Genomic DNA, 27,961 nt, shown 5'->3' on the forward strand with positions numbered 1-27,961 from the left:
CAGTTAAAATCTGGCCTGGGTTAACTCTTCCCTCTCCTTGCAGCTGAAGGCAGACCCAGCAGAGGCAGCTGTGACAGGCCCAGTGAGATCTTAGGGGTTATTGAGACTGGAACAGTTATTTCTCTTGTGTCCAGGGACAAGCCTGCAGAATGGGACTCTGCTGTCTTTGTCTGGTATCTTCTACCAAAGAATTCCTTCAGTAGCACCGGCAGCTCCTCCCATTCCCAGCAAGGTCCACATTACCAAGGCAGTACCCTCTTCCTCAGTGGGGGCCCAGGCCCCCTTCCTCAGTCACTGCACCCTTCCCCTGAAACTTCCTGTCACCATCCAGCGTCCACCTCCTTTATGTGCAGATAACCCCCAGAATCCTTTCCCTGGCCAGCGCCCCCTCCCCTAGCCAGGTGCCATTCCCTAGTCCTTCCCCCTTCAAAAGCCAGGAGTCTCTTTCTTTTTTTTTTTTATCCTCACCCGAGGACATTTTTTATTCAGGTAGAGTGGGAGGGAGAGAGAGGAAGAGAGAGAGAAGCATCGACGTGAAAGGGACACATCGAGTGGCTGCCACCCGCAGGGCCAACCAGGGCCGGGAACAAACTGCAACCGAGGTACATGTCCTTAGCGGGAACCGAACCCGGGTCTCTCCGGACCGCAGGCCGACGCTCTAACCGCTGAGCCAAACCGGCCAGGGCATCTCTTTCTAATCCTATACCACTTTATACCCTCTACCAGCCAGGCCCCTGGTCCTTGTCACCAGCCCATTTCCCCTTCCTCACCATGTCCACTTCCCTAACCCTGCTCCTCAGACTATACCTACCTAGAGCCAGGCCCCTTTTCCAGGTAGTCTTTCCCACATTATGAGGCCTGCCCAGCAGATTACCTTTTCCCCATCAGAAGCCCCTAGGCTGCCTGTACTGTGGAATCCAGCCATGCCCTCTCTCAGCTAGGCCTCCTCGCTTAGCCAGGCTCTCTCCATCCATTCATGCCTCGCTCCCCAGCTAGGCCCCTTTCCACAGACAAGGCCAGTTCCCTTCCCCTGCTAGGCAGGCTTCCCTTATTCTCTCTCACCTATGCCCCTCTCCAGCCGGCCACCTTCCTCCGTATCCCCTTATGTGGCAACCCTACCCAAGCCCCCTGTCCCAGGGTGTTAACCCTCCCCAAACTGTACCCAGGATTCCTGACCCAGCTTGAATTTTCCTTCCCAGTCTTATGTCCCCTTGCCCAGCCAGGCCCCTTCCCCCAGCCAGACCCTCTTCCTCAGCACGTGCTCCCTTCTTTAGAGTGGTCCCCTTTCTGAACCAGTCATCTTATCTGCCTATGTCCACCTCCCTGGCTTCTAACCACTTACCTGGTAGTTTGCCACCCTCTGCCTCAGCAGGGCCTCCTTACTATCCTATGCCCCCTGCTCTCCCTCCCCAGACAGGCCTCAACCACAGCCTGTCCCCTCCCCGCCCCCCCCACCCCAAGCCTCTCCCCAGCCAGGCTGTTTCCCCAACTTGAGACCCCACTTACAGCCTCTTTAGCCAGGTGACCCTTCCCCAGACAAGGCGCCTTCTCAACCCTGTTTCCTTGCCCACGTGGGGTACCTTTTCCAGAAAGTGCCTCCTTCTCACAGCCTGGTTCTGTGCCTAGGCTTTTCCTATTTTAGCCGGATGACTTTCCCAAGGAGTTGCCCAAGGAGAGTCAGTGCCTCCTTCCCCAGCCAAACATCTTCCTCTCAGGCCTGCATCACCTATCAAGTCCCCTGCCAGCCATGTGACCTTGCCCTGCCAGGACCCCTTCACTCACACGGAGCCCCATGCTAAGCAAGTCCCATTCTCCAGTAGGAACTCTTTCCCAGCTAGAGTCGGGCCCCCAGCCAGGCTCTTCGCACTTTTGCTAATTCATTCCACCCTCCTCAGCCAGACATCCCTTCATGCCTATCCTGTGCCCACCCCCCTCAGCTAGGTCCCTCTCCTCAACTATGTGCCCTCCAGTCAGGAGCTCTGTCAAACAAAGCACATCCCTTATTCCCAGGCAGGATCCTTTCTCTAACAGGCCCTCTCTACTTGCTAGGTCCCTATCCCGGCCAGGTCCATTAACCTGCCTGTTATTCAGTGCCCAGCCTGTCAGTCTTTCTCAGCATTCAAACCTCTCCCACCACCAGGTTCCTTTCTCAGCCTGTGCCTCCCTCTCAGAGCCCATTCTCCTGCCAGAGCCCTTGCCTACTCAGGCTGGTTTTCCCTGCCGGGCTGTTTTCACCCCCCAGGCCCCATCTCAGCCAGTCTCCAGTCGTCGGCTTGTGCTACCCCATCAAACCTGTGGTCCCGCCCTGGCCGGTTTGGCTCAGCGGTTAGAGCGTTGGCCTGCGGTCCCGAGAGACCGGGGTTCAGTTCCCGCTAAGGGCACGTACCTCGGTTGCAGTTTGCCCCCGGCCCTGGCTGGTCGTGCGGGTGGCAGCCACTCGATGTGTCCCTTTCACGTCGATGTTTCTCTCTCTCTCTCTCTTCCTCTCTCTCCCTCCCACTCTACCTGAACAAAAAATGGAAAAATGTCCTGTCCTCGGGTGAGGATAAAAAAAAAAAAAAAGACAGGCCCCTTTCCTAGCCTGTTTCTCCTCAGCTTATGCCTACTTTCCCAGCGAATCTCTTTCCCTGGCCAGGTCCTGTTCCGCAAGCTTTCCCCCCTTAACAGTCAAGCACTCCTTTGTCACCCTTGACCCCTGAACTCAACTAGACCTCATTCCCTTGACCAGCCAATTCCTCCTTCGCTAACCAGCCCCTCCTATTATCCCCGTCCTAGCCAGGCTTCCTTCCCCACCCTGTGCCCCAGTCCACAGCCGTGTTCCCTTGCCCAGCCATGTCCCCATCCTCTGCCTGTTCATTCTTCCCCAAGATATTCCTCTTCGCCCTGCCAGATCCATTCTCCAGATAAGCGTGCTTTCCTTGCCTGGCCCCATGTGCCCACCTAAGCCCCCATTCCCAGCCAAGCCACCTTTCCAAGCCAGTGCCCTAGTGCCTTGCAGCCAGGATCCCCCCCACTCAGACATCTTCATGGTCCCAGCCAGGCCCCCTTCTCCTTCCATGAACCCTTCCATGCCATAGAGGTCTTTTTTAGCCTGTGCCCCCTCTGTAACTAATCTCCTTCCCTATCTAGGCCCCATTTCCCAGCAACGACCCCTTTGGCTACTTCTGTCCCCTTCTGGGGCAGGTCCCTTTTCCCAGCTAGGCCCCTTTCTCCAGTCGTATCTGCATTCTAGTGTGCTCCCCTTCCTCAGCCAGCTCCGACCTTCTAAGCCTGAAGGCTCCTTTGCTGGCCAGGTTCCTTCCTCTATCCAGTGCTCCCCTAATCAGACCCTGTTCCCTAGTCAACACCTCTTTCCACAAGAAGGCCCCTTTTCCTTCCAGATTCCTTTCCCAGGCAAGTGCTTCTCCCGTGGCTAGGCCTGACCATTTCCCATTTCGGCACAGAGCCCTTGATCACCCCGTGTTCTCTTCTGCCCAGTCCTCCTGCCCAAACAAGTTGCCCTTTCACTAGCTCATCCCTCCTTCCAGCGTAACCTTCCCCACACAGTCCCCTTTCCTGTTTTATTCTTGTAATCCCCTACCTCTGCCACACCTGCCAGCAGGACCCCTGCCCCAGAATGTGGCCTAGTTCCCTGCCAGCTTCCTTTCTCAAGCCAAGTTCCCCTTTCTTCCCTACACAGCCCACCCCAGGTGGACCACCTTCTCCTACTAGAAGCCCTTCACCAGCCTAGAAAAGCCCCTGCCCCTAGCCTGGACCTCTTCCTTAGCCAGGGATCTTCCTTCAGCTAGGCCCTTTCCCCAGTCTGTGTCCCCCTAGCCAGCTGGGTCCCTATTCATAAATGCCCCTACCCTAGCCAGGACACCTCTTTTAACTTGTAGCCTCTCCTCCACCCAATGCAGCCCACTCCAGTACAGCATCCTTCTTATTTCTAGAGCTCTTCACCAGCCTTTGCCCGTGTACCCAGTGAGGCCCCCTTCATCTGCCTATGTCCCTTACCCCATTCTGGTCCCCTCCTCTAGCCAGGATCTCTTTATTACCTATGCCATGTCTCCTAGCTGGCCCCCCTCCCCAACCTGTGTCCCCTCCTCACCCCAGCCTATTCCCCTTTCCCTTGCCATGTCCCACTCATCCTCCTAGGCTGACTCCATCCCCAATTTTCACCTTACTTTCCAGCCAAGCACCCTTCTGTGGATTATACCTCCCTCCCTAGGTACTCTCCCTTCCCCAGCCAGTGGTCTCATCCCTGGAAAAGGGTCTCTTCTCAGAAATACCTGGTTTTCTCTTGGACCTGCTCTTCTCAGCCAGCTGGTTATCTGAAACTTATACACACACCTACACAGTGAATTATCTGGCAGGATTTTCATATTTTTATTTTGGGACTAACCCCCCCCCCCCCACACACACACACACAAATAAACCAGTGGCACTCCTTTCTCTCCAGAAATGTAGCCTTGGACTGGAGAGTTTTGGGAAGTGGGAATTCTTTTTCATGTATACAATTAGAAGTCTTAAGTGAAACCATTTCATGATGTTTTCCACAGAGTGAAAACATCAACTCAGGAAAGCCTCAAGGTAAGGTTCCTCCCCCTAAAGCCTCCCCTGGGGAACACTGCACTGTAGGTCATCAAGACCGAAGCCCATTCCTCCTCCAACATCCGCATCTGTCTTCCCCACTCCTGCCCCCTCACCCGGACCCTTCAGGATTCCTTTATTGAAGTAGATCCTGGGATACCAACTCTATATGAACTGAGTCTGTGACACAGAACTACATAACCAAGTGTTTTTTTAAACTGCGTTTATTTTTTTAAACAAATTGAAAACATTTTTATTTTAGAACATTTGGTGTGTACAAAGAATTTTTTAAAACAATTTTAAGTGATCTCACTGAAATACAGCATTTGAAGATTAAAATTTCTAAAACCTGTTTACTTGAAAACCATTTCACTTTTACTATTCGTTTGGCAAATTCAAAATATTAACAAGTCTCAAATATCAACAAAAGTATATTGCTCACTTTTGGCTCGTCAATTGCAGATATAACAAAATGGATCAACTACTTTAACACATTTAAAGTGTCCTTTATAAACTTTTCCATCCATAAGAATTAAGGAAAATAAGTTCAGATCTTTCACACTTCATACCAGTTGTAGATATAACAAAGTGGATCAACCACTTGTCTCTGAAAATAAAGGAAACTTCACTGGTTCAGATCTTATCCCTTATAGCAAATTAAGCTCACTATCAGTTTGTCTCCTTTTGTTTCACACCACTTGTAGATATAATGAAATGGATCAACTAATTGAAAAAAGTCATATCCTTTCCTATTTTTAATAAAGGAATGTAAGTTGAGATCTTTCACATCTTAGAGTAAAAGTTATCTAGCTTACCAGTTTACATTTCTATATAAATCTACATTTAACATTTACATTTCACTTGCAAACTTAAACACTAGTATTTAAAATTTAGCAAACACCTAAAGGAGTCAAGTTAATTGAAAACCATACATGTTTTCGTGAAAAATACAAAACAAAATACTAAAGGAGCCCTTGGCTCCTGAATAGCCCAGTTTAAGTCAAAAGAAACCAAAAATAAGGCAGCTCTCTCTAGGGAGAATGCTGCACTTTTCCCAACAACCTTCTCAGGTGCTTACTTTCCTGGGCCCTCCTTTCGCCTCTGTAGGTTGTTTCCTGAGCTCATTTCTTCTACGTCTGTGACTTTCTAAATAAACTTTCTCTTATAGTTTGGAAAAAAAAAAACAAAAACAGCCCATCAAACATTTTTTCCCCCAAAGCACGAGGCAAAAGGCATTCACCAAGCATTTCGAGTGCATAAGCGTGAAGTTGGTCTAAGTAACCCAGTGTATTCATGGACAACCTGAAGATCCCAAGCAACACTCATCCCCCCTCCCCCCAAGGTAAGAACGCATCAAACCACGTTTCCATTTTCATCCCCAAATTATTTGTAACATAACCATCTCTCCTCGGTCAGGGAGGCCAAGGCCCTCACGGGCCAGGCGTGGTTGGAACGTCTGAAACCGACTCCCCTCCAGCGGTCCAATATAGACTCCGTCCCTGTCGGAGTCCCTGTTCCCCCGCCCAGTGAAGGAAGCAAAGACGGGAAGAGAGGAGGAGGAACGCCCAGGGAGAAGAGCTGGGCGGGAGGTTGTTAAATGTTGGGAACAATGAAAGAGAGAAAAACCAGAGAGCCAAAGGCAAAAACGCAGCCCAACAAGGAGACCTGGTGGCGGCTGTGGCTCCGTCCTCCGCGGCAAGGGCAACGGCGGCGTCGGCATAGGCAGCGGCAACGGCATCGGCAAACCCAGCGGCAACATCAACGGTAACGGGATCGGCAGCGGCAGCGGCAGCGGCATCAGCAACGGGATCGGCAGCGGCAACATCAACGGTAACGGGATCGGCAGCGGCAGCGGCATCAGCAACGGGATCGGCAGCGGCAGCAGCAACGGGATCGGCAGCGACGACGGCGCGGCCTAGAAGAAGCGCACGGGGACGCCCCCCACGGCGCCGGCTTCCAGCGGCTTCACCGAGTTGTAGTGCTCCCCGAAGTTGGAGGCGTGGCGCACGTAGACCAGCGTGAGCGGCTTGTTGCTGTACTCCTCCCCGATGACCTGGACGGGCGCCTCGGCCTGGATCACCTCGATGGGGGTCTGCAGGACGTGCGACAGGGCCCTCAGCTCCAGCTGGCTTCCCCACGCGGCGCTGTGCGCGACGTTGTCGCAGTAGATCAAGAAGTCGTCGCGCGTGTAGGCATCGCCGGTTTCGGGGTCGCTGAAGAAGGGCAGGAAGTCGTCGACGTGCTTCCGCATGTAGCTGGCGGTGCGGCCCCGCAGGCTCTCCACCGACACGGAGAACGGCAGCTGGTCTTGGATGGCGCGGTACATGCAGTGGCTGTTGGCCGGGACATCCTTCATCTCCAGATTCCGGGCCTCCAGGATGGCAGCCAGCTGCTTCTCCTCGTCGCGACCCTGGCTGCTCAGCGACCCCGACTCGGCCTCGGCCGCCATCTTCTGACGCTCTCTCTGCAGCGCCGCCCTTCTTTCGCGCCTTTTCTGGGCCCTCGAGACTCGAGGAGGGTGGTTCTCGAGATCCATCTTGGCCAGGCCCTCGGTGATGGAGTCGAGGCCGCTGTTCGCAGGGTACAGCTCCCCGAACTTCTCCAGCTCCAGCTGATGCTTCTGCTCCAGCTCGGCCTCCAGGCGGGCCACGTCCAGGAGCAACTGCTTTGTCTTCGTCTTGTCGCCCTTTGGGACCTCGTTCTTCATGGCCTGGATGCGGTCCTGCAGCTCTTTCTTCTCGCGGCGGTGGCGTCGCTCCAGCCGCTGATACTCAAGCTGCACATCTTCCATGGTGCTGAACGGCAGGCGACGGACAATCGAAGTTTGGTGGCAGCGCAAGGACCCGCGACGGCTCAGCCCGACGACGTCAAACCACCCGACAGGTAGCGGATCGTCTGCCTCCAGTGGCGGCTGCTCTGGTCATTTAAGGCGCTGGTTTCCGGCCCCCTATTCATGTCCCTGTCTGCCATTGGCCACTGCCTGTCCGTGGCCACGCCCCCGATGCGTCTTTCACTGGGATTGGCTGTTGGGCCCCCTAGATACGCCCCCATTAGACGCCATAGCAACAGGTGTTTCCGGTTTGGCGTGGTTTGAATTTCGGCCTATAAGATCTGGCCTTTCTTTGTAGGTTATGGGCAGCCATTACGAATTTGTAGGTTATGTGCATGATTCCGCCTTTGCAGGTTATGGGCAGCCGTTGCTCCTTTGCAGATTATGTGCAGCGATTCCACCTTTGTAGATTATATGCAGGGTTCCGCCTTTGCACGTTGTGTGGAGGATTTTCTGCCTTTGCACATTGTAGGCAGGATTCCACCTTTGCACATTATATGCAGGATTCCGCCTTTGTAGGTTACCGGCAGCCATTACAAATTTGTAGGTTATGTGCGGGATTCCGCCTTTGTAGGTTACGGGCAGCCATTACGAATTTGTAGGTTATGGGCAACCATTGCTCATTTGCAGATTATGTACAGCGATTCCACCTTTGTAGATTATATGCAGGGTTCCGCCTTTGCACGTTGTGTGGAGGATTTTCTGCCTTTGCACATTGTAGGCAGGATTCCACCTTTGCACGTTATATGCAAGATTCTGCTTATATGCCATGGGGCTTGTAGAAGTTTTCATGGACTCTTAGTCCCTACTTCATTTCCAAACCTGAACACCATGCAGACACTGGTGGTGCTGGAGAACCACATGACAAATATACCACCAGCTGAACGTGCTCTGTCGCTGGACTTCCCTTTACTCCTAATGTCCAAGAGGCAAGGTGGTTTTTTCCAGTTTTTCAGGTCCCTTGACTGTGGAACTCTTAATTTTGTGTATTAGGACAAAGACATTTCCTTGCGTTCCTGGGAACACAGCCCTTTCAGTTCAGGTCTCAAATCTACTCTGAAATCTGTGTAAAAAAAGCCACACACGGCCCCACTCCAAGTCATTTACTACAACTATGCTGACCTCTTGGTTTGTGCCAACTGAATGCACCTTCTAAACCCTTTTCTCCTGGGTCCCCACCTTCCAAAATAGGCTCCCTAGAATGGCTAAGAAGCTCTTCTTTATGATTACTTCGAGTCTTTAAAAGTTCCAAAAATATGCCCTGGCTGGTTTTGCTCAGCGGTTAGAGTGTGGGCCTGCGGTCCAGAGAGACCCGGGTTCGGTTCCTGCTGAGGGTGCATACCTTGGTTGCAGTTTGTCCCTGGTCCTGGATGGGTCGTGTGGGTGGCAACCACTGGATGTGTCCCTTTCACTTCGATATTTCTCTCTCTCTCTTCCTTTCTCTCCCTCCCACTCTATCTGAACAAAAAATGGAAAAAAAATGTCCTCGAGTGAGGATATAAAAAAAAAGTTCTAAAAATATTACATTAAACATTTTCAAGCCCTAAGCTTTTTCAAATATGTTCTCATCCTGTCCCACCCTGCTCATCTGTATCTGGAATTCCCAAACAGGAAGGCCCTTGAGACAACCTCACACTGGTTGGAGATGGAGAAAGTGGACAGTTGTCCAAGTTGTTGCATATGTCAAAATTTCATTCCTTTTTATTGCTAAGTGCTATTCTATGATATTGATGTACTGTAGTTTAAGCATTCACCTGTTGAAGGACATCTGGGTTGTTTCCAGTTTGGGGTTATTGAGAATAAACCTGCTATAAACATCTGTGTGTAGGTTTTTGTGTGACCATAAGTCTTCATTTCTCTAGGGAAAAATGCCATGGTGTGCAGTTGCTGGGTCATAGTATAAGGGTGTGTGTAGTGTTTTAAGAAACTATTTTCCAGAGTGGCTGTGCCATTGTACACTCCTGCCAGCAGTGTATGGGGGATCCAGTTTCTCTGCATCCTCACCAGCATTTGGTATGGTCATTTGTGTGTGTGTGTGTGTGTGTGTGTGTGTGTATGTGTTGTAGCCATTCTGATACATGTGTAGTGACATCTCCCTGTGGTTTTAAATTTGCCTAGTGGCTAATCATGTTTATTTTTTCATGTGCTCTTTGTCATCTGTTCCACATCCTCTCAGGTCAAACATTTACATTGTTTGCCCATTTTATAATTGGACTGTTATTTACTGTTGTTTTGAGAGTTTTATAAAATATATTCTAGATACCAGTTCTTTAAAATTTTTTTTTGAATGTTTTTATTGATTTTAGAGAGAGAGGATGGGAGAAGGAGAGAGAGAAACTCTGGTCAGTTGCCTCCTGAATGCACCTTGACTTGGGATCAGACCCACAACCTAGGTATGTGACCTGATCAGGAATTGATTCCAGAACCTTTTGGTGTGTGGGACTATGCTCCAACCAACTGAGCCACTGCGCAAGGCCAAGATTTCATTCTTTTTTATGGCCAAGTAGTATTCCATTCTATATGTGTACCACAGTGTTTGTTTGTTTTTTATCCACTAATCTATTGATGGACACTTGGGTTGCTTCCACTTGGCCATTGTAAATAATGCTGCTGCAGTGAACATGGGGGTGCATATATTCTTTCAAATTAGTGTTTTGGGTTTCTTTGGATATGTACCCAGAAATGTAATCACTGGGATATAAGACTGTTTAATTTTAATTTTTTGAGGACCCTCCATGCTGTTTTCCACAGTGGCTGCACTGATCTGCATTTCCACCAACAGTGCACAAGGGTCCCTTTTCTTCACGTCCTTGCCAACACTTGTTTGCTGATTTATTGATGATAGCCTTTCTAAGAGGTGTGCGATGATATCTCATTGTGGTTTTAATTTGCATTTCTCTGATGATTACTGATGTTTTCATATGTCTGCTGGCCATCTCTATGTCCTCTTTGGAGGTGTCTATTCAGGTCCTTTGCCTATTTTTTAATTGGATTGCTTTTTGTTTTTGTTTTTTAGTGTTGAATTATATGAGTTGTATATTCTATGGATTTGGACGAATGTAAAATGACACGTATCCACCATTATAGTATCTACAGAATAGTTTCACTGCCCCACAAATCCTCTGTGCTCCACATCTTCATCCCTCCTTCTCCTCTAGTCCCTGGTAACCACTTTGGTCCTTTTACTGTCTCCATAGTTGTGCTGTTTCCAGAATATCATGTAATTGGAATCATATGGGATGTAGTCTTTTCAGATTAGTTTCTTTGACTGAGTGATATGCATTTAAGTTTCCTCCCTTTGTCTTTTCATGGCTTGATAGCTCATTTCTTTTTAGCAATGAATACGTTGTCCGCATGGACCACGGTTTATCCGTTCTCCCACTGAGTACATCTTGGTTGCTTTTCAAGTTTTGGCAATTAATCATTAAAATTCCCATAACCCTTTGTGTGCAGGTTTTTGTAGACTTAAGTTTTCAACTCATTTGGGTAAATACTAAGGAGTGTGATTGTAGGACTGTATAGTAAGAGGATGTTTAATTTTGTAAGAAACTGCAAAAGTGTCTTCCAAAGGGGCTGTATCATTTAACATTTCCACTAGTAGTAAATGAGAGTTCGTTTTGCTCCATATCCTTGCCTGTATTTGAGTGTTGTTAGTGTTTATGATTTTGCATTTCTAATAGGTGTATAGTACTATTTAATTTTTTAAATTTGTAATTCGTTAATGACGTATGCAGGATCTTTTCATATGCTTACTTGCCATTTGCATACTTCTCTGCAGAAGTGTCTGTTTAGGTCTTTTACCCATTTTAAAATTGGGTTGTTCATTTTCTTATTGTTGAGTTTTAAAAGTGTTTTAATATTTTTGATAACAGTCTTTTATCAGATATGTGTTTTGCAAATATCTTCTGCCATTCTATGGCTTGTCTTCTCATTCTCCTGAAATTTTTTTTTTTTTTTGGTCTGTTTTCTTTCTGTTGTTCAGATGGGGTAATTTTTCTTGTTCTGTCTTAAGTTCAATGATTTTTTTCTTCTGTCCTTTCTATTCGGGTGAGCTTATTCATTGAGTTTTTAAAATTTTTGGTTGTTACATTTTAGTTCTTATATTTCCTTTTGGTTCTTTTTTTTTAATCCTCACCCGAGGACATTTTTTCATTTTTTTGTTCAGATAGAGCAGGAGGGAGAGGAGAAGAAGAAGAAGAAGGAGGAGGAGGAGGAGGAGGAGGAGGAGAAAGAGAGAGAGAGAGAGAGAGAGAGAAAACATTGATGTAAAAGGGACCCATCGAGTGGCTGCCACCCACACAACCCAACCAGGGCTGGGGACTGCCCTTAGCAGGAATCGAACCCGGGTCTCTCTGGACCGCAGGCCGACGCTCTAACTGCTGAGCCAAACCGGCCAGGGCTCCTTTTGTTTTTTTATTGTAGCTTCTATTTTTAAGCTGACACTTTCTATATCTTTCTTTGTCTGTGTATAATTTTCTCTAATTATTTGCTGAAATTCTCTATTTTTTTCCCTTTGTTTCAAGCTCATTTGTTGCTTGTTGAAGCATTTTTATGAAGGTCCCTTTAAACATCTTTGTCAGATCATTTTACCATCTCTGTCATCTTGGTTTGGAAATCTGTTTCTTTTTTCATCCAGTTTGAGATCCTCCTGGTTCTTGAGTGATATTTGATTAGAATCTGGGTATCTGGGGCATTAGGTCATGAGACTCTGAATCCCATTTAAGCCATCTATTTTAGCTGGCCTCCTCTGGCACCGCCACCAGCAGGGAAGGGGGTGTTATGGCGTGACTAACAGAGGTAGACGTTTAGGTTCCTCACTTAGCCTTCACTCATCCAAAGGAGGGCTCCTAATCACTGCCAGGCAGAACTGAGAGTTTCTGCTCCCCAGTGGGCCTGTACTGATAGCTCCCTTCCTGGGAGAGGTCAGAATGGCGTCACTGCTTCCTCTGTTACTACCTCCTCTTGGGATGGGAGGTTGCCCTCCTTCCCTTTGGACGGTGGTGAAAGTCCTGACTCTCCACTGGGTCTTCTCTGACATCACCTTAGGGAGGAGAGGGGGCACCTCATTACTGCCAGCTGGGGTGGAATTCTAGGTTCCCCACATTGTCTCTACTGACCACGTGTTTGAGTGAGTTTTGTTACCTGCCAGTGGGGGTGAAAATTCCTTCTCTGTACTTGGCTTTTCCTGAAACCACAGCAGCAGGGAAGGGGTGGGGGTGTTGGGGCATGTTGTTACAGCTTCATGAGTGTGGAAGCCTAAGCTCCCCCTTAGCCTCTGTACTGGGTGGGAATAGTTTGTTCTCTGCTTTAGGCTGGAGTTGAGTGGTTATTATGTAGAGATTTTCTGTCTTGCTGGGTTGATCTTTTCCTATCCCTTGGGCTAGAGAGACCAAGCTTGGGTTCGGGCTCTTTTAGTCTGTACTTGCTGGCGTGTCTGGGTTGCTGATTTCTTCAGCTCCAAGTCTGGGCAAAAAGAAAATCCATGTCACTCCTCCCACCCTGTGGACCTTGGTGGTCTGCCTTCTTTTCTCTTTCAGAGTCTTCTTAGGTTTGTTTTATATACAGTGGCCAGGGTTTTTAGTTGTAATAGCAAGAGGAATAGGGCAAAGTACATCTAGTTCATCTTCCCTCATCTTATTTTAAATAAACAAATACCCTCCCTTACTGTCATTTGTATCTTGCCAAGAAATTAAATACCGTGAATTAAAATGAGTCAATGCAATGATAATTTTAGAAAACCATTATGCTGATCCTGAAAGAGACAACTTTTGGACTTTGATAGCATGATAGTAATGATCACATAGAGTCTGCTTGTTTGCTGCCATCAAGATGGTTTTCTCAGATTCTGCAGAAGGGATGACAGTTCCCTTTGAATGTCAAGCCCCATTGAGTGGGTTTGTTTTTGTGGCCTAAAGTGCAGAAAAACCAGCTTTGCCAATGTTGAGCTTTACTGTCTGTAGTTTGTGTTAAGTAAACCATAGTTATCATAATATCCAATGTGCCTCTTCTAGCTCTGCACTGAAGTCTACCACCCTGTCTGGCTCCAACATCCACCTTTGTCCAACACACTGTAGGGACGGGGGGTTGGTGGACGGACGATTTGTAACCTTGTGAAATGCATTCTTGCAACCTGGCCAGCCTAGGACCAAAGTGTGTGTGTGGATAGACAGGTTTGACTGGAGGGCAGGAAGACTGCCTTGGGTGCATATGGATGCTTCGTTTTCATGGGAATAAGATAAGGTTTGCATGACAAAGGTTGGAACACTGCCTTGTGTGGCCAATGAGTTGTAGGACTCAAGAACTTCTGGGTTTATTATTTTTTAGCTTTAAAGTCTCTGCTATAAAAAGTGAAAGACAAGGCTAGGTAGGCTGTATGGTTTGCAGAGATGCCATCTCAAGGAAATGCTTTACATAAATCCACATGTAACTTGGGGAACCACTCTGCAAATAAATTGGGCTGCCTCCAGAGATTTGGAGCATTTGCTCCCTTGCAATGCTCCCCCTCACTCCTACCAGCATGAGCTTGTAGTTCATTGCATTGTGCCGACCCCGGCAGGCCGAGAGAGACAGCAATACACACTCTCCCATTAGGAGATTATGATCCAACCCCCAAGCCACACACCCTGCCTCGTAGTACCACACATCCCTAGCAATGGATGTGTCGCCTGCTTTTCAGGCAGTTCTCTCTGAATATCTTTTCTCACAACTCAGCTTTTATCAAAAGGATAAATGGCCAGGAGTTCAAGGTTCCTTTTTCCAATAAGAAACACGGGGAATGGCAATAGGCTGTCTTGTAGATTAACAGCATATGCTTTTCCAGTCACTGAGGAGGGAGGGGCAAGAGAATCAATGCCTAGGTTGCAGGGGGCTGTGCTGATCAAAGATATGTCAAGCCCCAACTCAGTGCCTGGCACCAAGGAAGACAATAATGAACGGCAGGTCCTTCCATCTACCATACCCCAGTCCCTAGCTCACAGCGTCTGCTCCCATTCCATTCCTGCCACATCTCCCCTTTCCATTTCACCAACCCCATTCCTCCTCCCCTTCAGAGGCCACTAGAGAGAGCAGTTTCCATGGTAATCAGTGTCCTCATTAGTTTGGAGTTTAATGGTCCCTAAGTGTCTGTCTGGACCAGGTTCCTAGCTCACAGCAGAAGGAGCTTTTCATTGAGCTGAAGGGCTATTGAGAAATTGTCAAACACTAGCCATTATGTTCAAGTCAACCTAATTACACACAATAGCATACAATATTTTAGTGTAGCAAGAGAGGATGTGAGGAAATCATCTCGTCTTGTCCAGGGCTGAGCATCTGAAGAATCACTCTCTGCCCCACACTCACTGGTGTGGGATTTCATCACTGGGCTGTAGGTGTTAAAATGTGAGTAAGGGGGGTATGGGAGACTAGGCAACAGGGAGCCAACCTCATTAAAGGTTTCTGAGTACATCACTAGGGGGTTGCTCTTTCCTTATCCTCCCACCTGTCCCTTAAGGGTCTAAGATCATGAGAGTTTCATGCTCTGTTCATGCTTACTTTCTGTACCAACCACCCCAGCCTTGTCCCTAACCTGTTTTGCTCACTCACTCATTCATTCAGCCTCCATTTATCAGTCCTACTCTATGCCAGGCAGTGTTCTCAGCACTGTGAATAAAATAAACAATAAAATAAAAGAAACGAAGATCCCTAACCTCAAGGACCTTGCAGCCAAAAAACAAGTAACTACAGAATGACAAGTCTGAGAAGGGGGTACTCATCTCCTATTTACATTTGAGGAAACCAAGCCCCAGAGATATGCCCAGGGATAGTTACCAGGTTGAGTCTCCACCCACTTGGGCATTTTTATAATAAATGTCAGTGCATGCTTACTCTTGTGCAGTGTGGTAGGGGCTGGGCATATGAGGTACATTATGACCCAGTATCACCCAGTTTCTGCATGACAAGTCAGGGTTGGTGAACAGAAGAAGAGGCAGGAATAACAAAATACAAGTCCTCTGGCGGCTGGATATGAATGAGGACCACCTCAGGGGTGGCTCAGTGGAGAGCACATCCACTCACCCACCCCGCTCCAGGCATTCTTTCTCTTCACTTGCAGCCCTTTCTCTCTTTTCAGGCTGGCCGCAGGCTCCACTGCTGCCTTGGCACTGGCCCCTGGAAGTATCCCAGGGCCCCATGCCCTTGGCCCACAGCCCACCATGGCAGCTTCTGCTTTTGGGGAAATGCAACTCCTTTCCCTGCAGGGCTCCCTCAGGGCCTCATAGGATCTTCCCTTCCCCCACGTGGCCCCTTTCTCAAATACAATATTTTATGCAATTCCAATTGGAAAAAGACGAAAAGAGAGCTGGTGCTCTGTGTTGAGCGGGAGCTGGCAAGCCAGAGTCCTCTACTCAACCGCCGCAGTAGTTGCCCCTGGGTTACATCTCTGAAAGCTCAGGGTCAGTACAACACACTTTACAAACAGCAGCCTGCGTATGGAGTGGGCTACCCCACCCCCAAACTATCAAGCCTGTCCAGTGGGGAGAGGCAGCTGGGCCAGGAGGCTTTTGTGTGCTGGGGCGAGTCCCATAAGCCCATCCACTTACTGTGTGGAGGTGGAGCTGGTCTTGTAAGTAGGTATTAGAGAGGAGAAAAGGGTGATCCTATGTGTCAGTCATAGGGCAGCTGGGCCCTTGGGCCCTGACAATTACCCTGTGCCTGAAAGTCATCTTTATGTGACACTAGGCACATGTCACCAGCCCTGCTCAGAAGCACTCATCTCAGTGCCCACAGGACTAAGCCCACACTCCTTGTCCTGGTATCCAGACTCTCTCCGAGATGGGCTCTGCTGCTATTTTCAGCCTCACTTCCCACCAGCCCCTTCACAGAATCACCATTCCATCCAAGCAGGCGAGCTGCACCTGACACTCCCCACAGGTTCCCTGCAGAGCGGGACGCGACCAGGCTGAATGCAAGGAAGGCCAAGGCAGCACTCGGGGTGGGTGTGTTATACAGGACAAGGGTCTCAAGATCTGGGCAGTTCTAAATATTATTTCTTGCTATGAAGCATAGTATTTTGTAGATGAAACTGAAAAGGAACTCAGCTGGATGATAACCAACTGCAAAGAAGAAAGCAACATGTAGTTGAGCAAGTGGAGTGTGTGGGCAATGGCTAAGCCTCCCTCTGGGAGGCAGAGCTTTGGATATGAATCCCGTCTCTTCTCCTAGCCGCAAGCAAATAAACTAAGTCTCATTTTTAAATAGAGCACCTCAAGCCACAAACCCCTTGAGTTCAGTAACAGGTGCTTACTAACAGGATGCCCCTGTAGAGGCATCTGAGCCTCAGAGAGGAATGCACCTGCGTGGGGCCTCTGCTTCGGAGGACAAATCCAGATGTGACCACCTGCTACCATCCTGACGACCAACAGTCTGGCCTGATCCACCATCATCTCTCACCTAGGTTACTGTAAGAACCCCTTCAATATCTCCTTCTTCCTCCGTGGCCCCTCAAAACTGAAAAGCAATGCAGTCTCCTCTACTCAAAAGGCTCCCCATTTCAGCCAGAGTAAAAGGCCAAGGCCTTACCCCATCTGGCCCCACCAAGCTCTCCCACCTCACCTCCCTAGTTCCTCTCACTTGGCTCAAGCCTTGTGCTCCTCAAAAAACTGCCAGGCACACGTCACCTTAGGATCTCTGTGCTGGCGGTGCTCTCTGCCTGCTAGAACATTCGCAGTCCAGACAGTTGCATGGCTGCCTTCCTCATCTCATCTCAATGCTCAATTGCCACCTTTGCAAGGTGGCCTTCCCTGACCACTCCTTTTCTTTATTAAAAAAAGTTTTTTCTTAATCCTCACCAGAAGATATTTTTCTATTTATTTTCAGACAGAGTGGGAGGGAGAGAGAAAGAGAGAAATATCGACGTGAGACACACATCGACTGGTTGCCTCCTGTGCGACCCTGACCAGGGCCGGGGACTGAACTGTAACCGAGGTACGTGCCCTTGACTGGAATCGAACCCGAGACTCTTTAGTCTGCGGGCCAATGGTCTGACCAATGAGCCGAACTGGCCAGGGCCCCTGACCACTCCTTGTAAAATTACTCTTTGGGACAACATGGAAGGACCTGGAGATGATTAGTGAAATAAGCCAGTCGGAGAAAGATGAATGCCACATGATCTCACTTATATGTGTAATCTAATGAACAATGAACAAAATAAAACAAACAAAATAGGTCCAGAGGTATGGAAACATGGAATAAAATGACAATCTCAGAGGGGAGAGGGGTGGAAGGATGGGAAGAGATTAACCAAAGAACCTACATGCATACATGCATAGCCCACGGACACAGACAATAGTGTGGTGAAGGCCTGGAGGGTGGGGTGGGGAGGGGGGACATCTGTAATACTGTCAACAATAAAAAAATAAATGAAAAACATTCTATTTATTTTTTTATCCTCACCCGAGGACATTTTTTCATTTTTTGTACAGACAGAGTGGGAGGGAGAGAGAGGAAGAGAGAGAGAGGGAAACATCGATGTGAAAGGGACACATCGAGTGGTTGCCACCCGCACGACCAACCAGGGCCGGGGACAAACTGCAACCAAGGTACATGCCCTTAGCGGAAACCGAACCCGGGTCTCTCCGGACCGCAAGTGGATGCTCTAACCGCTGAGCCAAACCGGCCAGGGCTGAAAAACATTCTAAAGCCTGCTCTTCCTCTCCAGCTCCTCCTCACGTCCGTCCAGCATTCTGAACCTTCCTTACTCTATTCCAACTATTTTCCTTTTTCCATAGCACTTCACACTTGATAACCCATTAGAGTCTAGTGACTAGACAGTTCATCAATTAATCAATTTCTATAATCTGTCTTCCCCTACCAGAATGTCAACTTCACAAAAGCATGAATTTTACAATTTGCTTTGCTCACTAATATAACCCACCTGCCTAGAACAGTCCCTGCCGTGTACTGTGCTGCATTAAGAAACCCTCCTGTCTTCCACAGGTTCATCTACTTGACCTCGAAGCACACACCTGGCTGGACCTAAGGTACTTGCATGTGCACACGTCCCCATAACACACAAACATGTAACTGGTGACACCACCTACTGATGTGGATCTATAAGCATGTGTTTTTATTGTTGTTGTCAATCCTCATCTGAGGATATTTTCCCATTTATTTTAGATGGAGTGGGAGGGAGGGAGGGAAGAGGGCCTTGGGGTGCTCTAGTAAAAAAACAAACGTGGTTGTTGCAAGGCAGTTTATTTACTTGCAGCAAGGAAAGGAGTCTGGATTCATTTCCAAAGCTCTGTCTCCCTGAAAGGAGGTGTAGTGTTCTTTGCAGTTGGTTACTTTCATCCCCTGAGCTCCTGTCTGCTCATCCTGTTTACAGCTTCGTCTACCAAATATTATGCTACATTTTAACATTTAGCAAGAAATAACATTTAGAACTGGCCAGACCTTAGGACACACAGTTGGGCCTCAAAGAGAAATGCAGCGGTTGTGTGCCCTAGGCTCCTCCATGACATGCCCCCTCCCCGCACTGGTTCTGAAGGCCTCTGATAGCTCCACCCCCACTCCCACTCACTTCCCACACCAGAGCTTCATGCACATTTTTCTTGGAAGGTGTGCAAGGGAGTGTTGTCATTTTATCCCATGCCATGCGCAGGTGGGTCAAAGTGCAGGTTGTTAGCGAGGCGAAAGGAACTGGATAGAGTTAGCACATAATCTTGTGATTTTGTGGAGGGGTGGGGATGGGGGAATGGGGGCGTGGAGACTAAGCAGGGCCTGGAGGAGAAAGCATGAAGAGAGGGGACATTGCAGGCTCCTGAGCATTTGGGATTGAGCAGCCCAACAGCACTTACCTGGAGCCACTGGGACCCTGGGCACAATGTTCTTGCCTTCTAAGAAGGACCTCAAGACCACCCTGGAGGTCTTTGCTCTTTTCCAGTGGACCTTCTCTGCCTTGATAATTGGTGAGACTTTCACCTTTGACAGGGTGACCAACTGTCCAGATTTGCCTGGGACTGAGGGATTTTAGGATCAAGCTGGACTCTGGATAGTCCTCAGCACATCAAGCTTGTTTGTCCCCCTGGCCTGGAGGCTGACGTACTTTGTGTGTGTGTGTGTGTGTGTGTGTGTGTGTGTGTGTGACACAGCCTTGCTGCAGATGTGTATGTTGAAAGTTCCTGGGTCTGCACTGGGGCACGGAGTGCATGTTTTGTGAAAATGGGAAGCACTTGCACAGAGGCTCGCCAAGGACAACGGCTGAACTGCAACCTGAGGATATTTTCAGCATTCTGAATCCTCCTTACTCTATTCCAACTATTTCTCTTTTTCCATAGCACTTCACACTAGGTAACCCATTAGAGTCTAGCAACCTGAAGAACTGGAGCAGATCACAGGTGGGAGAGCATCGTTCTAGTGACAGAGGGAGGCTGCCAAGCCTGTGGTGTGGAAGAATTCATCCAGCTATCCATCCCCTTTTCTACTCTCCACCACAAACACTTGGTGAAGTCAGTTCTCTGCTGACCGCTGTGTTCTAAGCGCTGAAGCAAACCATCCCTAGGGGAGGGAGGTCTAGACAAATTCTCGTTTGTCAGGTGGTTTAGGCGAGTACTGGCTGGACGCAGGGACGTGGATGAAATGGCTTGTCATACCTGGGAAGGAAGAACGCACGGTCTCTGGCTCTATGAGCCGGGGCTTGCCATTGACTAGGGAGAATGGGCTAGAGCACAGGGAATGGGCTTAGAGGCCTGCCTGGGGTGGGACCAGGACCCCAGTGCTGAAAAGAGCAGTGTTAATCTAAGAATGCCAGGCAGTCAGAGCTGGAAAAGACCAGGAGAAAGGAATTCATAGGTGTTAGGTACGTGCTGTGTTCCAGGTACGTTCACACCTGTTATTTCATGTTAGCCTCATGCCAACTTTATGAGGTACAGGCTATTGTTATATATAATCATACATCCTAATAGTGACACACTCGTATGATCGTGGCGCTCACGTGTTAGCTGCCATTGATCACAACTCTTTTTCCAGTAGCCACTGTTCAAAGCAATCAATGTATGTGCCGAGGGATCTGAGGTTCATGTCCGGTGAGCGGTCTGGTCAAGGTCACACGGCTAGGAAGTGGAGCAGCTGGCCTGGGACTTGAGCCCACAGGACCTGATTCTAACCTATGGGTTTCTCCCCTTACGTCTTCCATCACCTCACTGTTGATTAGGAGGTTGGGTGGACGTGTCCCTGGAGTACGTGTGGGGCCAGAAGAGTAGGAGGAAGCCAGACCTTCTGTGTACGTGAACATTCCTGACTGAAAGGCGCAAAGGGCCAGCTCAGAATGACCTCACTGTGGCACAGGCCTTGTGGGGCACTCCCTTCGGTAACGGCCGAGTCCCCTGTCCGGGTGGAGTGGTGACTATTCTCATTCTCATCCCCCCAGCTACTGGGGCTCAGAAAAACAAAAATAAAAAAAAACCAGAGATGAATCTACCAGAACTTGTCTGCCAGAGGTGGGCTGCTCCACCACCTGCTTTTTCAAATGGGCTGTGGCTTTGGTGCTTGGTGCCGCTATTCTTCAGGAAGAGCAGCTTCCCTGCCTGGGCTGGGCCTTCTTCTGCTTTGTTAGCAAGGCTGCTTTCTTCTTTGGCTTGGGCTCCAGACTTCTCAGAAACTGCAGTCAGCATCCTTATGGCACCTGCAACCAAGTCCTGCCTGGAGACCCTGCTCTGTCCCAGAAGCTTTAGGGTGTTGAGTTTGGTTCCACTGGCTTTCTGGAGTTCTTGTCCTATGCACACAGACTTGATTCATGGCCACCCTCTCCCCTCCCCTTGCTGCCACTGTGCTATCACAGAAGAGCAGTCTTCAAAGCCACCCTAGGCCAAGGGCCCATGTAGGGAGGGAGTTGGAGCCTCTAGGCTGGTATGTGTCCTTCCTCAATCCAGTCCCTAATCTCACTCCTGGGAGGTAAGCGCTGTTAACTGTTTTGGTTTTTGTCTCTATAACCAGAAATTATGGACACACACACACACACACACACACACCTTTATAGCCAAGAGGTAGTAAAATATGGGTGTTAAAAACACAATCTCTTACCCTGGCCAGTTTGGCTCAGCAGTTAGAGAGTCAGCCTGCAGACCAAGGAGTCTTGGGTTCGATTCCAGTCAAGGGCATGTACCTTGGTTGTGGTTCGGTCCCTAGCCCCAGCCCTGGTTGGGGTCATGCAGGAGGCAACCAGTGGATATGTCTCTCTCATATTGATGTCTCTCTCTCCCTCTGTCTCTCTCCCTCCTACTCTATCTGAAGATAAATGGAAAAATATCCTTGAGTGAAGATTAAAAAAAAAACACACCAAAAAACCACAATCTGTGACCAGGCCTGTGTGGCTCAGTGGATGGAGCGTCATCTCATGGACTGAGAAGTCCTAGTTCGAGTCCTGGTCAGGGTACATGCCTGGGTTGTGAGCTCGATCCCCAGTGTGGGGTGTGTAGGAGGCAGCCAATCAATGTTTCTCTCTCACATCAATGTTTCTATCTCTCTCTCCCTTCCTTTCTAAAATATCAATAGAAAACATTAAAACACACACACACACACACACACACACACACACACACACACAATCTCTGGAGCCAGACTGCCTGTGCTCAAATCCCAGCTCTACCTCTTACTCTCTGTGCACCTTGAGCAAGTCATGTAATCCTTCTGAGCTGTGTTTTCTTCATTTGTAAAATAGGCATATTCAGGGGCATTTATTGAGATGGTCTAGGTAGGCTGTGGTAACAAATGAACCCTGAAATCTCAGTAGCACAACCCAGCAAATGTTTATTTCTTGTTTGTGTTAAACATCCAACACAGGTTGCTGAGTGTCTCTGTTCTCTGTGGACACTAATGTTCAGGTCGACGGAGGTCCCAGCAAATTGTGATGCTGTAAAATGTGGCTTTTGAGATTTGCACAGTAGGGGAAGGAAAAAAGATGGAGAACTCCTGTGCATCTCCAACCAAAAGTGATAGATAATGAGTTATAGCCTTAATTTGCACTTCCTTAATGATGAGTCACATGGAACATCTTTTCATATATTTCTTAGCATTTAGTATTGCTTTTTCTGTTAGCTGCCCGTTGCTGACCTTTGCCCATTTTTCTATTGAATTTGAGTTTACTCTGGAAGGACAAACAAGAAATAGGTGAAGAAGGAGGAGTGTTCAGGGCAGAGAGTGGGCAGCATATGTATGACAAGGCTAGGGTGAGGGGGGAGCATAAAGCATTCAGGGAGCTGCCAGTGGTAAGTGGGATGAGGGGGTAAGAGGCACAGAACTGATGCTTCATACATATTGAATGAATGAATGAATGAATGAATGAATCAGAGAGAGGAGAAAGAGGAGACTGGAGAAGCAGGCAGGGGGCAGATGGTACAGGGCATTGTAAATCATGGGAAAGAGTGTGGACTATTCTTTTTTTTTTTTTTTTTGACTGGTCCTCTCCTCTGGGGGGAAGGTCGTCCTCTTCAACCGAGTGTGCAGCTTCAGGAGGGACGCACATGGATCGGTGAGGGAGGCGGGGACACCCGCCTAGCCAGCCAGATCTGCTGAATCAACCCTGGCGATCAATGGGGTGACAGATGTCGCAGCGAGATCGCCCTCACATCCTGGACTGTTTCTTGAGGGCTGTGTGGAGCCACGATAGTGCTTGGCACTGTGCCAGATTTGTGCTTTTGAGAGATTGCTCTAGGTCCCTGTAGCAAAGCAATGACAGCAAAAGGCTGTTGTAATCACCCAGGTGAGAGTTGGTGGTGATTTGGGCCAAATCAGTAGTAATGAGGATGGAGAGAACAGGCGAGAAGGAGAGAGATTGAAGGAAAAGCAGCAGAATGAATAACACTCGATGCACAGAAGATGTGGGAGAAAGGCAGGAGGCAAGCCTGAGGGTTCAGGTCCTGGTGTGAACTGAGGGGTGAGGAAGGCGAGTGGCCAAAAGGGGGAGGAGTATGGGGAGGAAACCGTCACTTCGTTTCAGTTGGACTTCGCACGTACAGAGGCAGTATGGAGCAGGCAGGAGAACTGTAGGCCCTGGCCCCAGCAGAAGTGGGTACCAGTGCTCGCCCCTCCCCCAGTAGCTCACGTGGGGCAGGTGGGGCACTGGGTGCCTCGGAGCCTTCCCAGCTCTTCACCCTAGGAGTCTGTGAGTGGAATCCTATCCATTTGGATCCTAAAGGCCTTAAGTGGACACTCTTACCAAACGTCTGTGGGGAAGAAAAGGCACATATTGGTTCTGTAATTCCCACTTGGTAGATGAGGAAGTGATGTTCAGTGACGTGTCTGTGATGGTACTCACAGTGAGTGGCAGATCCCCCTTCGTAGTCCCTCCACAGGGCACTCTGCATAAGGCCACACTGCCTGGGGTGGAACAAAGCCTGAGGGAATAAGGGTGGCCTCCCTTTATTTCTTGAAAAAGTCAAATAGTATTTTGTTGTTGTTTTTCATTCTCACCTGAGGATATTTTTCTATTGATTATTAGATAGAGTGGAAGGGAGAGAGAGAGAGAGAGAGAGAGAGAGAGAGACATTGATGTGAGAGAGACACATGGATTGGTTGCCTCCTGCACGACCCCGACCAGGGCCAGGAATCAAACCTGCAACCCAGATACGTGCCCTTGACTGGGAATCAAACCTGTGGTCCTTTGGTCTGCAGGCTGATCTCTAACCGCTGAGCCAAACCAGCCAGGGCTGTTGTTTTTTTAATTGTCAGCTGAGGATATGTTTATTTATTTGAGAGAGAGAGTGATGGGAGAGAGAGAAAGAGAGTGAGAAAGAAACTTCAACTGGTTGCCTCTCATAAGTGCCCCCAACCAGGAACAAATCTGCAACCTAGGTATGTGCTCTGACCAGGAATTGAACCCACAACCTTTCAGTTTAATTATCAAGATTTTCCACAGACATGTGAATCTCTCAATATGTGCAAATGCATCAGGAGTCGAGATCTTTTTTTTTTTTTTTTTAAATGTTCCTCCTTTTTTTTTTTAATTTTTAAATTTTTTTTATCCTCACCTGAGGACATTTTTTCCATTTTTTTGTTCAGGTAGAGTGGGAGGGAGAGAGAGGAAGAGAGAGAGAGAGAGAGAAACATCGACGTGAAAGGGACACATCGAGTGGCTGCCACCCGCACGACCAACCAGGGCCGGGGACAAACTGCAACCGAGGTATGTGCCCTTAGCGGGAACCGAACCCGGGTCTCTTGGGACTTCAGGCCGATGCTCTAACCGCTGAGCCAAACTGGCCAGGGCAGGAGTCAAGATCTTAAGTCCCCTCATCCCCTCCCCTCCTCTGCCACTTTTTTTTTTTTTTTTTTTGTGGTACGTGCCCGTAGTGGGAACTGAACCCAGGACTCTCTGGTCCGCAGGCCGACGCTCTAACCGCTGAGCCAAACTAGCCAGGGCTTCTCTACCACTTTTTAAAAAAAGTTTCATGGTGCCCTGGCCAGTAAGAAAGATCTCGTACCCTTTGAGACGACATGGAGGGACCTGGAGAGTATTATGCTAAGTGAAATAAGCCAATTAGAGAAAGACAAGTACTATATAATCTCACTTATTTGTGAAATCTAACTGAATAAAATAAACTGATGAGCAAAATAGATGCAGATATATGGAAGCAGGGAACAGACTGATGAATCTCAGAGGGCAGGGAGAGATTAAGCAAAGAACTTCTGTGCATGTATGCATAGCCCATGGGTACAGATGATAGTTCGGTGAGGGCAGGGGCTGGGGCCAGAGCAGTGGGTCAGTGTGTGGGGGGGTATCTGTATCCACAGTAAAGAAGGTCTTGTCTTTCCCTGGTAGTCTGTCCACTGATGCTTCACAGGTGTGTGTGCAGGAACATGTGCCAGGGTGTGGACGTGAAAGCGCTCAGTGGACAGAACACGGCAGGGAGGGCAAGTGTGAGGCACCTGTCACAGCTCATTAACCCTGGGCTGGGCTTCCTCCAGCAACCCTCATAATCTTTGTCAACGTCTACCTGCTGCTGTTCACGCGGTACTGGCCTGTCCCCGTGCTCATTATCATCTGGCTGGCTTTTGACTGGAAGACCCAGGAGAGAGGTAACCGTGCGGGGACCGTGCTGCTACCTGACGCGTGCTCTTTCCTCTTCAAATTGCTAGGAAGGCCCCGAGGAGGCCGGGAGCAGGTGAGGGTAGGGGCCCTAACCTACCATAGCCCACCCTGGTTGTCACTTAAGAGGCCCGGAAGCAGTAGTGGGTGAGAGTACCTTGTGCAGACCTAGAAGGGCTCTGAGGAACACAGTGGGGGTGGGCACAACTTGGCTGCATTGGCTGTTTTCAGGTGGCCGCCGCTTCAACTTCATGAGGAGTTTCTGCTTGTGGAACCACTACCGTGACTACTTCCCCGTGAAGGTGAGCAGCCCCGGGCCCAGCCCTAGCTCCGGTGCTCACGGCTGGGTCAGGGTGGGGATGGTGAGTGATGCCCTCTGGAGTCTTGCGTTGCCCAGTCTTCAGGGCCGGACGTAGCAGCCCTTTCCCTCCGAGGTCTCCATCCTCACTGCTCTTTCCTCCACAGCTTTTGAAGACTCATGACATCTCCCCTGACCAAAACTACATCCTTGTTTGCCACCCCCACGGGTTCCTGGCCCATTCGTGGTTTTCCAACTTCGCCACAGAAACCACGGGCTTCTCCAAGCTCTTTCCCGGCATCACCCCTGACGTGCTCACACTGGGAGTCTTTTTCTGGCTGCCTTTACTTAGAGACTATGTCATGGCATTAGGTGAGTTGGCTCCTAGGACAGAAAGCAAAAATTACAATGGCTTCCTGAGCCCTGGCCGAAGCGGCTAAGTGGTTGAGCGTCATCCCATGGACTGAGAGGTCACTGGTTCGATTCCCGGTCAGGGCACATGCTCAGGTTGCAGGCTCAATCCCCAGTAGGGGGGTGTGCAGGAGGCAGCTGATCAATGCTTCTAACTCACATCGATGCTTCTATCTCTCTCTCTCTCAAAAAAAAAAATCAATAAAAACATATTTTAAAAAATGGCTCCCTGCGGAAGAAGTATTGGCGGAGTGGGTGAGAGCAAGGCCAACTCTGCGATCCCCTCTAGTCTTCAAGAGCTGCGCTAGGCTCATCCGCCTGAGATGAGGCTCTCTCCTCCTGTGAAGAGGAAGGGAGGAAGGCTAGTTGTTTGGGGATGTGGCCAATGACCTTTTGACTTTTTCTGCTCACTAGGACTCTGCTCTGTGAGCCCATCCTCCATTGACTATCTGCTTACCCACAATGGCACCGGCAATATGCTGGTGGTGGTAGTCGGTGGCCTGGCAGAGTGTAGGCTCAGCTTCCCAGGGTGTACCATGCTGTTCTTGAAGAATCGGAACGGGTTTGTGCGCAAGGCTCTTCAGCACGGGTAAGGACAGTCCTGGTCCCGACTCAGGAGAGCAGTTTTCAAAAGTCCAGCAGGGAAGGAGGAGGAGATTTGTAAACAGGGAGGGGACACTCCTTCTGTGTTGAAGTAGTCTGGGCCAGGTCCTGGAGGCATTTCTGCTTCGGAGGAAAGGCCGGACGGCCAGTCCCAAGTCTGCTGTCCCTCACATTCACCTCTTGTCTGGGTCAGGCCCTCTGTGGCAGGTGCCTAGCTGCAACCCTGTCTCAGAGAGAGCCAAACTACTGCACAGGTTCAAGGGGAGAAAGGAAAATGAAATGTTCCTGGAGTTTTCTCTTCCCGTGTTTCAGCCCCGTGGCTGTGTCCCCACAGGAAGCCTGGGGTAAACCATAGGGCCCTCACGCTTGGCCTGGACCTAGGCCCAGCTAAGTTTGGGGCTGAGGAGCCTGTAGGCAGACCCTGAGACCACTGGTGCTCAGCATGTGTGATTTTCAGCAGGGTCCTGACCTATCTGGCCATCCAAGGACTCACCTTTGCTCTACAGGGTGCCTCTAATCCCTGCCTATTCATTTGGGGAGATGGAACTCTACGATCACCACGTTTTCACTCCTGGGAGCTTGGTCAGTCGCTTCCAGCAGTGGTTCCAGAGAATGACCCACATCTACCTTGGTGCTTTCTCTGGACGTGGCTTCACTGAGAACTCCTGGGGCCTCCTGCCCTATGCTCGGCCCCTAACCACCATTGGTGAGTGGGCCCTTCTGCTGGTGACCTTGTTTGGGCTCTAGATCATTTCTGAGGCTGAGCCTCGGCTTTGGCTGCATCTAGTGGTGGGGGGGCTGGCCAGGATGGGTGCTGTTGGGGCGATAAGGATGGGCTGGAGGGCTGAGGCCCATCCTGAGGAGTGAGCTATTCAAATGCTTCTCTTTGCCTTCTCTGTGTCCTCTGGCAGTCGGGGAGCCTTTGCCCATGCCCAAGATTGAGAAGCCGAGCAGGGAGGAGGTGGACAAATACCACATGCTCTATGTAGAAACCTTGCAGAAACTGTTCAACCAGCATAAGACCAAGTTTGGCATCCCAGAGACCCAGAAACTGATGATAGTCTGACACGCATCCCTGGTGGCTGCTTGGCCTGGCTGGAAGGTATGGAACCAGTAAACAGGGGGACATAGGTCATGTATGGGGTTCCTGCCCCTAATTCGGCCAGCCCTCAATGCGGGGAGTGGCTGTCCA

At 49.3% G+C, this 27,961-nt stretch overlaps 2 protein-coding genes across 2 annotated transcripts; one reads left to right on the forward strand and one right to left on the reverse strand.

Moving 5' to 3' along the window:
- Positions 1–6,487: 6,487 nt before the first annotated feature.
- On the reverse strand, positions 6,488–7,363 carry LOC118635254 (OTU domain-containing protein 6A-like). The gene has a single exon (XM_036270040.1). The coding sequence runs from the start codon at positions 7,361–7,363 to the stop codon at positions 6,488–6,490; it is 876 nt and encodes a 291-aa protein (XP_036125933.1).
- An 11,896-nt stretch (positions 7,364–19,259) lies between these two features.
- Positions 19,260–27,835, forward strand: AWAT2 (acyl-CoA wax alcohol acyltransferase 2). The gene is made up of 7 exons (XM_036271804.1): positions 19,260–19,344; positions 25,337–25,447; positions 25,689–25,759; positions 25,923–26,127; positions 26,581–26,755; positions 27,276–27,475; positions 27,681–27,835. The coding sequence occupies exons 1-7, from the start codon at positions 19,260–19,262 to the stop codon at positions 27,833–27,835; spliced, it is 1,002 nt and encodes a 333-aa protein (XP_036127697.1).
- The last annotated feature ends 126 nt before the right edge of the window (positions 27,836–27,961 follow it).

Source organism: Molossus molossus, unplaced genomic scaffold, assembly GCF_014108415.1.
Source record: "Molossus molossus isolate mMolMol1 unplaced genomic scaffold, mMolMol1.p scaffold_m16_p_2, whole genome shotgun sequence".
In the NCBI taxonomy this organism is placed as follows: domain Eukaryota; kingdom Metazoa; phylum Chordata; class Mammalia; order Chiroptera; family Molossidae; genus Molossus; species Molossus molossus.

Excerpts from the sequence above, each read along its gene's own strand:
- LOC118635254 (XM_036270040.1), bottom strand. The coding sequence starts at position 7,363 with ATGGAAGATGTGCAGCTTGAGTATCAGCGGCTGGAGCGACGCCACCGC.
- AWAT2 (XM_036271804.1), top strand. The coding sequence starts at position 19,260 with ATGTTCTTGCCTTCTAAGAAGGACCTCAAGACCACCCTGGAGGTCTTT. Across the intron at positions 26,128-26,580 it reads AGACTATGTCATGGCATTAG|GACTCTGCTCTGTGAGCCCA; the intron begins GTGAGTTGGCTC and ends TCTGCTCACTAG. Across the intron at positions 26,756-27,275 it reads CGCAAGGCTCTTCAGCACGG|GGTGCCTCTAATCCCTGCCT; the intron begins GTAAGGACAGTC and ends TTTGCTCTACAG.